Here is a 13,966-nt window from a genome sequence, read left to right as displayed (position 1 = left end):
CATACTCAATCAGCTAATGACGCGTTTATACTTATCAAGAAGGGTGATAGGAATTTTACCACCTGCAAAAGTAGGGATAAAAACACTTAAAATACTTGCAAGAGTACAAGGTAATTGTAGTATAGATGGCTCTAGCAATGTCGTTTTTCGTAGGGATTGAATGTATAATCTATGTTAAATCAAATCTTAATTAATTATTTAAAACAAAGTTTGAGAAAAAGTTGATTTTATGATTTAAAATAATAAAAACGAATTTAATAGAAAATAATTAAATAAAGTGCGAAAATAAAACAAACTAACATAAAACAGTTTTTGAAAATTAAAGTTGTAAAAGCCTAGTGTCACATCCTGCCCCAGGTCCCCACCACATTACGAGTTCAACTCCACCGTAGCACGATATTGTCCGCTTTGGGCCCCGACCATGCCTTCATGGTTTTGTTTCTGGGAACTCACACGAGAACTTCCCACTGGGTCACCCATCATGGGATGGCTCTCGCGCGCTACTCACTTAACTTCGGAGTTCCGATGGAACCCTAAGCCAATGAACTCCCAAAAGGCCTCGTGCTAGGTAGGGATGAGAATATACATATAAGGCTTACATGATCCATTTCCCTGGGCGATGTGGGATGTTACAATCCACCCCCTTAAGGGCCCGACATCCTCGTCGGCACACCACGACCAGGGTTATGCTCTGATACCAAATTGTCACATTCTGACCCGGGCCCCACCACATCCCAGACTCGACTCCACCATAGCACGATATTGTCACCTTTGGGCCCGACCACGTCCTCATGGTTTTGTTTCTGGGAACTTACACGAGAACTTCCCACTGGCTCACCCATCATGGGATTGCTCTCGCGCTCTACTCGCTTAACTTCGGAGTTCTAATTGAACCCGAAACCAGTGAGCTTCCAAAAGGCCTCGTGCTAGGTAGGGATGAGAATATACATATAAGGCTTACATGATCCATTCCCCTGGGCGATGTGGGATGTTACACTTAGGGTTTTGCCATCACCTTAACAATCATATGTAGTTCTTTCAATTACTTATGAATTACCCATGCATATGTTTGAAGGTTAGGTTTTCCTAATATATATCTTACTTGGAACCTCCAACATAGAATGTATATCTAACATGCAACCTGTCCGGACGTTCGGATCAAATATGAACATGAAGGACTCATTATGCTTTATGAAAACCCTTTGAAAAACCATGCAACCTTTAAGACATGGTGTTCATCCTAAGTGAAATTACAATTATTAACCACAAGAAGCCATCTTTAATTTCAGGGAATCTTCCGACCAAAATTGCATCAAATTACTTTTGTAAATATCCTAATGGTCGTCAATCACTAAGACACTTAGGCCTGGTTTGGTATTGAGGTGATTATGAAAAAAACTGGTATAAAAAAAAGTTGGGAACTGTTTTTGTGTTTGGTAAACATTTAGCTTCAGTTTTTTTTCACAGTTTTGGATGAAAAAAAAGCCAAAAACAAGAAGCTGCAAAACTCAGCTTCGAAAAACCGGTTTTTTTTTACATCAGTTTTACATAAAAGTTTACCAAACACTATAATATTGCCTTTTTTTTTTTTTTTCAAAAGCACTTTTATAAAAAAGTTTACCAAACACTCTGCTGCTTTATTTCACAGCTGCTTATTCTCATAGCACAGCAAAAACAACTTTTTTTTCAAAGCACAATAATATCAAACCAGCCCTTAGATAGTTTAAAACGATGATTAATAATTTAAAACATGCATGCATAATATCATAAGTAAATTGAAAAGAAACTACATATTCTTGCTAAGGCTCATGGCCTCGCCCTAGCAAACAAGAATTAGTTACTAACAACCATAAACAAAATATTATTAATTACAAGGATAGAAAACACCTTGAAAATAAACTTCAAAAACCATCTAAAGTAGTGCGTGCGTTTCCTCCACTCTTCTCCTCCTTAACCCTAATGGCTAAATATCTTATTTATACTACTACAAAATAAAACCCTAGAAGGTCTTAGAATAAAACTAGGAAACATAATAAAAAAATAAAATAGTAAATAAAAGGTTTCCTATTTGAACTAAAATTTAGACTTCTCAAAAAATCATACTTTTGACTGACCAAATTAACTCCAATTTGATCCCAAAAGGTCCCTTTTGAAAGCTGAAGACGTCCCCTACAAATCCTCAGAAGGAATCTTCCTCAAAATATGCCATCTTGATCTCCAAAATACCCAAAACGTCTAGGAACGTCAATCTAGGAAAACTGCGCGTTGGGCCTTAATTTCATCACCACAGTCAAACGGCTGAGTAGAAAAATCTAGAATTTTGATACAATCATCTTAAAAGGCACACGAACATCCTTCAATTGGAATCACTCCAAAATTCATCATTTTGACTACTTTTTGCTCCAGAGAAAGTCGAATGTCCTATATTAAGAATATAAAACAAAATATCAAAATTCTCATAAAATAACTAATAAATTAATACTAAGTATAAAGTAAAATATATTGTATAATATCGGCTCATCAAAAGGAATATTGGGATATCCACTTGACTGGCAAAGAAGGACAACGCAAAAACATAGAGGGGCAGACCCGCGTGGAACGTGACTTGAACCTGCTACAGTTTAGGGTTTAGGGAAAGGGAAAGAAACATTGCCATACCCACTTCACTTGACAAAGCAAAGAAGGACAATGCAATATAAAAAAGAACGTAGAAGGCGAGGAGGGTAACTTGAACCTGCTACAGTATAGGGTTCAGGGAAGAGAAAGGCTTGACACGCCCACTTGACCTTCACACTGGTTTATTTATTTTTCCCGTACACCAACCACTTCGGATTGTTTTCTAATAGTTATAATACCACCACGTACGTTTGATATATAAAAAACAAATAAATTAAACTTCTAATTAATGAAGAAACTTACTTAAATTCATCAAAATGTGTTATTTTAACAAACAATAGAACTTCAACATCTGTGTAACACAACTTTGAATGTTTGTATACACTTAATACAAAGTGTGCATTATTTTTTTTTCGTCAAAAAAATTTATTTATGCTGTTTTTTTTAACTTCGATGGTACGAAGATCATTTTTATTCATTTTTCACACAATTCTCTCTTAGTTGAAACCATATACTAGCTTCAATTCTCGCTGGTGACAATTTATTTAATTTTTCTTGTTGGTGGGGGAGGGAGGGCAAAGTCAGCTAGTGGAGATTCTCTCTTGGAACTAAAAATCTAAGATATAGTCTAATGGCATTATTCATCCAATAAATACTTGACACGTGTTCAAAAAATGAATCACTTGTTCAATAAACTCTTATCACATGATAAATTAATGACATTAAAGTATCTATCTAGCTTTGTGGGCCTTTGCGTGTTAGCGCAAGTTTGGGCAATTTGTTATCACATATTTTGAGGCTCTTAGGTATCGTTTGGTATGCAGACGGGACGGGACGGAACGGAATGGGACGGGACGGGACGGAACGGAACGGAGTGGGAGCAAAGATGCCCTCGGATGGAAACAAGGAGGAAGAAGAAGGAGACGGAGAGGTTATAATTTTGTGTTCCACGGATGTGGAACGAGTCGTTCTAGGGGGGTGAGGTGGAACGAAAATTCACCCAAAACTCGTCCTGTGGAACAGCTCGTTCCACCCGTTTTAGGTGCACCAAACGTGGGACGAAACGTTTTATCCCACTCTGTTCCGTCCCGTCCCACGTACCAAACGGTACCTTAGGTTTGGCAGTTAGCCCTCCCCAACCAGCTTTTGATAAATTGTATCTTCAACTTTACCCTTTACTTATATATAAAAGTCATTTTCAATTCTTAATTCAACTCATGCCACTTGCACCTTTCAAGTATTACAATTTAAATTTTGGTGTTTTTGTCCTTATACAGTTTTGTTTTTGGTTAACAATATATTAGCCCAAACTCCTTTTAAAAGAAAGGATTTTGAGGATCTTAGAGATACTTAAATTGTTTTCGTTTATTGTATATCGTACGGTTAAAAATTATTTAAAATATTTTTATTTAAAATTAAACATAAACAATACTTGACAAAAATTAATCGTACAATATACAATAAATGAGAACGATTTAAAAATTCCCGAGATTTTCGCAAAGAAGATCCGGAGAGGCTCCTCTTTCCTTTTAAAATTCTTGCCCACGTCCTTATTTGACAAGTGCCAAGTCAGTGCATGGCATCTTTTCATAGACTTTTGTGTCCAGTTTGTCCTTGATAATTGGAAAAAGAGAGTCCATGAGTATTTGCATATTGTTTAAACAATTGTTGCTTCCTTCCTTTCATATCAACGCACACCCGAACAACCAATCAAAACAAGGACTAAGGCAAAACAGGGGGAGGCCCTCAACAACCCAAGCAGGTAGGCAAGTTTTGCATGCACATGCACCCCTCGGGAAACTATGTGCAGGGGGAGGCCCTCAACAACCCAAACAGGTAGGCAAGTTTTGCATGCACATGCACCCCTCGGGAAACTATGTGGCGACCTGAGTCAATATGTACCGATAAGTGTAAATATCTCTTTCTATAATATCATGTTATTAATTTAGAATGTCAATACAGTGACAGTGACAGTGACGAACTCGATATACATAAGTTCTAAGTGATGACTGCAGGAGAAATATAGATCACCATCCAACAAGAATGCGGAGAAAGAGCCTATATTCTATACTGAACTCTAAAGTTATATGGGTATTTTGCGTTTGATTGGCCTCTTAATTTTTTTTTTTTTTTGAATAAACGATATTATCTACACTAAGAGGGTAAGAAAATTGATTAAGCCCCACAATAGGTCAGCAATAACGTGGTTCAAATTCGCCTTTGGCGATAATCAAACCTAAGACCTCTCACTTACAAGTAAAGAGGAAGTAAATTTATTTATTTACCCAAAAAGGGAGCTTTTAGAGATAAGGGCTTAAATAAGATGATTCTTAGAATATAACTTGAAAGGTTTTCTATATCTAAAGAAAAAGAACATTTATTTTAATGCATGATGACATGTCACTTATAATAAAACCATAGATTTTGCCATTTACAAGAATGACATCCTTATTGTTTAATTACAACGTAACCTCCTTCATCGAAGTTTGAAAAATGTAACCGTAAATTCATTATCACCCATAAACATAATGTCCATATTCATTGTCTCAAAAAAAAATGTCATTTTATTGTCTATAATATCTACTTTCTATTTTTTTTTATATTTATTCAAATTTGAATGTTGTATAACCAGTTCCATTAATGATATTGTGTGGAGAATACTAATGATAGTTTTGTTACAGTTAATTAGGTTGTGATTTCAATTAGGTAAATTATATAGTTTAGGTTCGATAGATTCGGTACTATCAATTTGGTCTGATTTGTATTTGTTATGTTTTAGTTCATTAGGTACGGTCAATTTGGTACGCTTTTTATTTTTTATGTTTTAGTTCATTAGGTCCGATAATTTTTGCATTATTAATTCGTTAGACCTTGTACATTACTTATGATTTACAAAACCTGATGTTTTTCAAATTTTTTTTTGTGTTTGAATCCCTAAAACAATTGTACCTAAGGGTAATATATACAAACTAAAAATATAATAAATTTATAAAAAAAATAATTAAATCTGACATGAAATATATATAAATATGAGTCAAGGAACTATTTTTAATTTTTCATCTTACATATAGTATTATTAAAAACTTGATCTTTTCAAGGATTAAAGGGAAGTTTTCTATAATTTTCTGAGCAACTAAAGATACGAGAGGATTTTATGCTTACTTTTAGTGCAACTTGTAAAATAAAAGGCATTTATGATGTTTAGGGTCTGTTTGGCAGAGAATTAATTAAAAATTGTCTTTGAGAGAGTACTAACATCCAAAGTACTAAAGTTGGGAACAAAAATTTTAACAGCAGAGAGGTCTATGCTTGCATAAACTTCTGCAGAGAGAGTCCATCGACAGCTTTACAACTGGAGAGAATTATTTGATGAGTGAATAGCTGTAAGTGCTAAAACCCCACCCCAATAGGCAACATCAACCTACTCGAAGTTGAACTGGCCGGCCATGGCGGCGGAGTCGAGTTGGTGAATCAAAGCTCAGATCATCAAGTTGTCAGGTATAAAGAGAAAACGCAGATGTACAACCTGTTGAAAATTATGTATCTAATTTATTTGATTAGAAATTGGCTTCCAATTTTTTTTGGCAAACTGATCATGATGTGGTATATCAATATGAGTTCGAGAGGTGTTAGAAAATACAAAAGAGGAAAGTATTTTTGAGTGAGTAAATTAAGGATGTCATTTTATTTTGTTTCTTAACTCTTTGTCTAGAAGAGAAAATTAAAATTATCAAGTAATTTCAAAATTATGGAATTTGAAAGGATGGATTTTAATTTTTTTTAGAATTTGTAAGTTACTTATTTGTCTAATAATATAATAATATAATGAAATTTAAACAAGAAAGGTGGCAATTGGGTAAATGTGCTAGGGTTACGGTGATGATCTGATGAGGGGTGGAGGCGGTTTGATATTGGGTGGTGGTGGTGGTGGCGGCGGCAGTAGTGTTGGTAGTGGAAGCCATAGTTGTGGTGTTGTACAATGATGGTGGTGCAGGTAACGGTTGTGGCGGCAGCATCAACAACAATAATGGTGGGTGTGGTGGTAGTGATGCAAGGTGATTGTGGCATGGTGGGGGTAGAGACGAGGGTGGTGGGTGTTTAAGACTACAGGTGATGATAGCTCTCACTTATATAAATTTAGAAATTAACAAAACTATTTACATGAATTTTAAAGTCCAAATTTGCAAACTCAACCCCAACCATTCTTCATACTAGTAGTTCTTTATAAAGAGTAATGATACATTTATCACAAATTTATATTATCATTGGTAATATTTTTATCCTATAAATAGATTATAGATATATTTTTTTAATGGTCATAAATATTCGTAAAATATTCGTCACGCATTCTAAACTATAATCACCAAATTATAATCGCCATATAAACACCGTTTTTTAATTTCTATCGGCAGCTAGTCATTATAACTCTCAGAAACTGGGCAGCATAGTAAAGTAACAAACAACTAGAAAGTCCAGTTGAAGTTTTGCTAAAATTTAATTTAACTTCCAAATAAGAATACGAACATGGATACAGGGATACAACACGATATGATATGGAAATATGTGAAATTTCTAAAAACTAGAACACAATACGTTAGGGATACGGCAATTAAAAAAAAATATATATCTAAAACATTATAAAATAAACATTCAAATTTATTTCAATAAACTCTGAATAGTTAGAAAGATAGTTCATCCAACAATCAATTAGTCTTAAAACTTGAAAATGTAAAAAGATCATCCAAACAAAGAAAAAAAAAAAGAAAAAAAGGTCTCATTCAACTTTTACGTTCATGACGTCTCCTCCAATAATCAAAGTAGTCTCCAATGATTGTTCATCAAGTGAAAGGTTATTTTAAGAGATAAAAAACACATCATAAAGGCATATGCATTAAATTATTATAATCTAAATATTTAAACCACTACATAATAATATATTATAATATACAAAATAAAAGAATGTTATAATAGTACAAAAAGTTGAAAGCAGAAAAGCAACGATCTTCATCAGATTCGAATGGATCACGGGCAGTGGTTTGGGTATTATAATATATTATTGTGGGTAATGGTATGGATATGATAATGTTAGTCTCGACTTTCAGAAAAGCAAAAGGCTTTATATTTTATTATCAGATTAAACTTTTAGTTTCAGTAGTCACTATCCAGGAGTGTTGCAGACAGAGACGAAGGAGACGACGGAGCACTTGTGGACGGAGAAGATGGAGACGACGGAGATGACGGAACGGTTGCAGATGACGGTCTGATTCATGAAAGTCTCCCAAGCAGAGTGATTTATGTAATGAGGTTCGAGAGGTAAATCCGAATTTTATTTTATTTTTCTAATTATCTTCCGATTTTAGAGTGATTTCAGTTAGCGAACTTCGATCAATCACGATTCTGTGCAGATTTATTGTGATTATTTTTTATTTTTCTTCTGATTATCCTCCTATTTTAGTTTCAAACGCATCCGAAAAGTAGGATACTTGTATCTGCACAATACGATACGCGTATCTTATCAGTCCTAAACGTATCTATGCTGATCCTTCGTCTACCTTTTCTGTTATCAGATATCAGAAGAACCAAGCTTAACCATCCTCTCATAGTCATTGACATTCATCCAAGGCACAGAACGTTCTCAACTAAGGAAGATCCAGGTTGGTCATCTAGTTATCCAAATCCTACATAGTTTTTCTCCGTTTTTGGTGGTACCTATTTTATTGTTTGAACTTTGAATCTTACAATTTATTTTCTCTGTTAATTAAAAAAAAAAAAAAAAAAAAAGGACAGGTATGGAAATTGTTAATTTCGTACTACAAGTTGCTGGGTTGGTATGGACTCCAGTGAAGCGTAATGTGGGTTACTTGGTGCATTACAAGAGACACATACAGTCTCTTGAAGTTCTGGTAGAAAAGCTTGAGACCACGCAGAATGATTACCAGCGAAGCGTGGATGCGGCGTTAATGAATGGAGACGAAGTTAAGTCCGAGGTTCAAAAATGGCTCAAGGATGCTGACAAGGCCATAATCGATGCGAAAAGACTGAATAATGAAGCCGGAGAAAACAAAACATGCCTTGGAGGCTGCTGCCCGAATTTGAAATGGCGTTACACTTTAAGCAAGAGAGCAGTTAATGGGACAGAAGAATTGAACAAGCTTAAAGAAGAGAAAAGGTTTGAAACAGTTAAGCTTCAAGTTCGCCGGCCCGTTGAGTTTGAGTCCACCATGTCAACAGGAGATTTCGAAGCATTTGAAGCAACAAGGCAAGCCATGGATGGGGTCATGAAGGCACTGAAAGATGATAACGTCACTGTCATCGGGGTTCATGGAATGGGCGGCATAGGCAAGACAACCATGGTGAAACATGTTGGTTTGCAAGCGTGTAAAGACAGGCTCTTTGATCATGTGATTATGGCTGTCATTTCCCAAAACCCGAACCTGGTTAAGATTCAACAACAGCTTGCAGAAATGCTGGCCTTGAATTTGAATGAGCAGACAGAAATGGTCAGAGCAGCTAGGTTGAAGGAGAGAATAATGAGAGGAAAAAAGATCCTTATAATTTTCGACGATATTTGGAGGGCAATAGATTTGTCTCTCATAGGGATCCCCGACGACTACGAGCTCCAAAACTGCAATTCCAAGGTCATTCTCACGACAAGGTTACAGAATGTATGTCATGCCATGAACAGCCAAGAAAAGATCCATCTCCATACCCTATCAGAAGAAGATTCTTGGGCCTTGTTTGTGAAAAAGGCAAACAGGTCTTTTGAATCAACCAATTTCTATGACATAGCCAGGAAGGTAGCTGGAGAATGCCGTGGTCTCCCAATTGCTTTGATTGCAGTTGCAAGAGCACTCGGAGATAAGGACTTGGAAGAATGGAGAGAAGCAGCTCGACGACTAGAGATGTCCCAAACTACCAACCTTGATGACGAGGGAGATGTGTTCAGATGTATAAAGCTGAGCTACGATTACTTGAAAGGCAATGACGCCAAGTCATTTTTCTTACTTTGCTGCTTATTCCCGGAGGACTCTGATATCCAAATCGAAGACTTGCTGAAGTATGGCATCGGGAAAGGATTGTTTCGAGATGCCAATTCAATGCAAGAAGCCAGAAGCACAGCGCATTTGGTGGCCAAGTACCTTAAAGCTTGTAGCTTGGTTTTGGATGGTGAACAAGACGGATGTGTAAGAATGCATGATGTGATTCGGGACATGGCAATACTAATTGCATCATCTGGGGATGGTGGCCAAGGATTCTTAGTAAAAGCTGGCTGCGACTTAAAGGATTGGCCAAAGAATTCACTCGAAGATTACTCCGCAATCTCCCTAATGGGGAATGAAATCCGCAATCTTCCTGACGAGTTGGTATGTCCAAAACTCGAGATTTTATTACTACAATCAAATTTTGAAATAGAGGAGATCCCAGAAGATTTTTTCCAAAGCCCAAATGCATTAAGGGTGTTTGACATAAGTAGTACCGAAATTATATCATTACCCTCATCATTTAATCTCTTAACCAAACTCCAAACGCTGCATCTAGATCGTTGTCAGTCAATAACGGATGTATCAATTCTCGGAGAATTGAAAAAACTGGAGGTTCTTAGTATGAGAGAATCTGGTATTGAGGAATTGCCAGAAGAAATTGGACATTTGACCAATTTAAGGATGTTGGATCTCACTATGAGTACCTACATTGCAGTAATTCCATCCAATGTGATATCGCGGCTGTCCAAATTAGAAGAACTATACATGCAACTGAGTTTTGCTGATTGGGGCAAGAAAGTTGAAGGAGAAGATGACAAAACTAATGCTAGTTTTGATGAGCTAATTTGCTTGCCTTACTTAAACAGTTTGAAGGTTGACATATCTGATGCAGAATGCCTTCCGGAAAATGTAGGGTTCTTTCGAAATTGGGTAAATTTCGATATATGTATCAGCAGAGACCCAGTACATCGGTCCATGAATGTGCACTTATCAAAGAATATTGTTACTCCATATTCAAGAGCCTTGTTTCTGGACACAACAATCAATACACTGCCGGATTGGTTTAACAGCACAGTGACAGAGAGAGTGGAGAAAATAATCTACTTGGAGCCTAGAAGTTTAACTGACATTCTTGAGGAGTACAATCATGGGAAGTTGCATGGACTCAAGTTTTTGCATCTCCAAGAGTGCCGTGAGATAGTAACTTTGATGAACACAGAAACTAGGGTTCCAAATAAGCCTGTGTTCGAGAGCTTGGACGAGTTGCATGTCTTCTGCTGGGAGCGCTTGCAACAGTTATGTGTTGGTGAATTACTGCAGGGGTCGCTTGGAAATCTCAAGTTCTTGGAGGTGGAGCAGTGTGAAGGTGTGGCGGATGCGCTTGTTCCATCTAATCTGTTGCAGAGACTACAAAATCTTGAAGTACTAATTGTATGTGCCACTGGTATGGTTTATATATTCAAATCTCAAGGGCTTGAACAAGGAGAAACGGTCTTGACAAAATTGAGAGAGATGAAACTGGAGAATCTACCGGAACTGACGAACATATTGAACGGTCCTGCTCAGCCTGCAATGTTCCATAACCTTAAAACTCTGGCGATTTCCAAGTGCAAGAAATTGAAAACTCTCTTCACATTCGACATAGCTCAATGTCTGCAGCAATTGGAAGAGCTTTGGGTGGAGGAATGCCATAGCTTGGACAAACTTTTCGGCCTAAGCGAGGGATTAATAGTGCAGGATGACGAGATCATTTTTCCACAACTGAAGAACTTAGCATTGCAAAGTCTTTCAAAGCTGACAAGCGTACTCGCTGGAAATGCTACACTTTTGTGCCCTTCATTGGAATACTTGCATGTGCTGGACTGCCCCAAGTTTTCAACCTCTACTTCTGACTTCCACAGCAAAATGGAAGTCCAAGTAAACAATGAGCAACATTTCCACCTTCTAAGGAAAAGGTACGTCTCTGTCATGCATAAATTTTCATTTGTCATTTCCTTTTCTATCTATTTTCTCTATTTCCTTCTAAGGAAATGGCTAAAATCATCACAAATCAAATACCAATTGTTGAATTGATCAAAATTAATTACCGACGACATATCAATATGACACTGAAATTTAAAAATAAATTGAAAAAGGGTCCAATGATCTCCAACAATTGAGTAACTTATTATGATAATGCACCTAATTGTTTATCTTTTGCTTTGAATTTTTTTTTTAAAGCTTAACATTACAGAATGCTTTATAAATTTGTTTGGAGAGCAAAAACCAAAGCAAATTGCTGAGTTATACTTCTCCTTTATTTTGAATTGACCTAAAGGTTGTGGGAGCAGAGGTAATTAAGTTTCCTGGAAGAAGAAGCTGATGAACAAAGAAGCAAGAGGAATTTCTCAAGGTCCACAAGAAGAATAATATTCCTCAAATATTTTCCTATATTTTTTTTAATAGTGCTCCATTTTCTTTCTACTCAAACAGAAAATATTTTCTTTTGTACCTAAAATACATTTAAGTTTTATATTTTTGGTTGTTGGGAGATTAATGTTTCTAGGTTTTTTTCTGCCTACCCTTCCATCCATGGATGGAGCCAGAAACTTTCTCAGAAGAGGCAACATTACTACAAAATTATTTATAACTAGCGGTCCAAAAACCAACAAAAAACGTATATTACTGTGGGATTTTAAGCAAAATCTGACAGAAAATGGATGTAGTGGCGGATATAATAAGCGACAGAATTGTCAACGTCAGGAAATGAATTTTCCTCATCTCTATCAACTTCGAAATATAAAGGTTGGTTTCTTTTCCTTTTCTGAATCAAATTATTCAAGAAGCAATGTTAGCATCATGTCCCTCGACTTTTTTCTTTAAATCTCTTTCAACCTTTCTCAAAACTTTGTCAGTACATCCAACATCTGCAATTCCACTTCCCTCATTCTTCATTATTCTGAATTGTTGACTTGTAGGTACATTTGCACTACTTAGTCTTTCCATGTAAAGCTTCTTTGCTTTCGAAACTTTGCGGTGTAAATGTAGCAGGTGTACCTTTGTAGGGGCTGAAAGTACATGATCATGACATTGTTCAAAGTTACAAGTAGACCACTTTGTCCTAGACTTGTCGCGAGAAATGTTTAACTTGGCCTTACAACACACACACGTTGATCCAAGATTCCTTTCTTTTTTGGTTGACGTATTCTTCTTTGTCTTCTGATAAGTCTTATTCGGTACATCTTTTAAACAAACAAATTATTTGTAGGTAATTTCATTCGTTCCTTTTTTCTTCTAACTTGAACTCATTCTGACCCTAAATCCAACTTCTCATGCATAATGATTGTCAAAATCATATGCTTACGTTATTGATGTAAGTTCTTGGCCAACTTTGGGTTTACGTTCATCTGCAACTTGTTCTTCCATAGTACAATTTGCAAATTAACATTGACAAAATCCTTTTTAAAATATAGTTTACTTATTTCAAGAAAAAATTTCCTAAAATTTTTTAATCTGAAACCTCTATTTCTTTTTAATTTTTTATATTTTAATACATCGATATTTTTACACTATGAGAGGGGGAGTTCGATTAAGCCACACAATGGGCAACCTAATTTGGTGTCGAATTTGCCATTCACCAGATTCGAGCCTAAAACTTCTCACTTCCAAGTGAAAAAGAATATTACCAGACCGTAGTACCGAGTGGCAAAAAAACAAAAATTAAAACTAATGTGAAAAAAAAAGGAGTTGGGCTTGAACCCGTACCACGTCAATTTTTTTATTTTTTATGTAGTGATATTTAAACACATATTTTTACCTTCCACATACTCTTGTTAATTTTTTGTTATTGTTCTTCTTCAATTAACTCGATCTATCAGCTAGAAATTGAAAGAAGTGTGTAAGAGGTAAAAGTAGGTGTATGGATAAGCACTGCCTTTTTTTATCAACAACAAGAAGAATCTAAAATTGAAGAATCAAGTTGAGACGGCGTTAATGAAATCATGCAATCGCTCACGAGTTCAAGAACAACTCAAAGAAAGGTTGAAATCAATACAACCACAAAGAAAATACCTTAATTTTTTAGGAAGTATGTGCACGCTGCCTCTGTGTTGACTAAAAAGAATTAACACGTGAACCCTTAATTTTTTAGGAAAATTGATGAAAATTTTTTGAAAACTTTAAGTTTTAACGATAAGAACAAAATAAAAGATAAAGTGAATAATACCATGATTGATTTTTTAGTGTTAAAATGTGGTTTTTTGTTAAAGTAAACAGTACCAGAAACTTTTCGTTAAAATTCCCTAATTTTTTTTTAATTAACCCACTCTATGCAATTTGTTTAGGTATAACAAGATTACATAACCTCATCATTTTGTTATCCTTAAATT

At 35.8% G+C, this 13,966-nt stretch overlaps 1 protein-coding gene across 3 annotated transcripts; it reads left to right on the top strand.

Moving 5' to 3' along the window:
* The first annotated feature begins 5,842 nt into the window (after positions 1-5,842).
* LOC137742189 (putative disease resistance protein At4g27220) lies at positions 5,843-12,135 on the top strand. 3 transcript variants are annotated; one of them, XM_088679695.1, is made up of 5 exons: positions 5,843-6,114; positions 7,794-7,929; positions 8,184-8,270; positions 8,404-11,554; positions 11,917-12,135. In XM_088679695.1, exons 4-5 carry the CDS (start codon positions 8,406-8,408, stop codon positions 11,933-11,935), a joined length of 3,168 nt encoding a protein of 1,055 aa, XP_088535821.1. In that variant the 5' UTR covers positions 5,843-6,114; positions 7,794-7,929; positions 8,184-8,270; positions 8,404-8,405; the 3' UTR covers positions 11,936-12,135. The 3 variants fall into 3 exon arrangements, with proteins under 3 accessions (XP_088535821.1, XP_068338079.1, XP_068338080.1); XM_068481978.2 differs by lacking the exon at positions 5,843-6,114 and having other exon boundaries at positions 7,550-7,929; XM_068481979.2 differs by lacking the exon at positions 5,843-6,114 and having other exon boundaries at positions 7,578-7,929; positions 8,399-11,554.
* The last annotated feature ends 1,831 nt before the right edge of the window (positions 12,136-13,966 follow it).

The sequence above is a fragment of the Pyrus communis genome, chromosome 11 (assembly GCF_041283825.1).
Source record: "Pyrus communis isolate YQ-2024b chromosome 11, ASM4128382v1, whole genome shotgun sequence".
Taxonomy (NCBI): domain Eukaryota; kingdom Viridiplantae; phylum Streptophyta; class Magnoliopsida; order Rosales; family Rosaceae; genus Pyrus; species Pyrus communis.
This window is presented reverse-complemented; position numbering and strand designations above follow the sequence as displayed.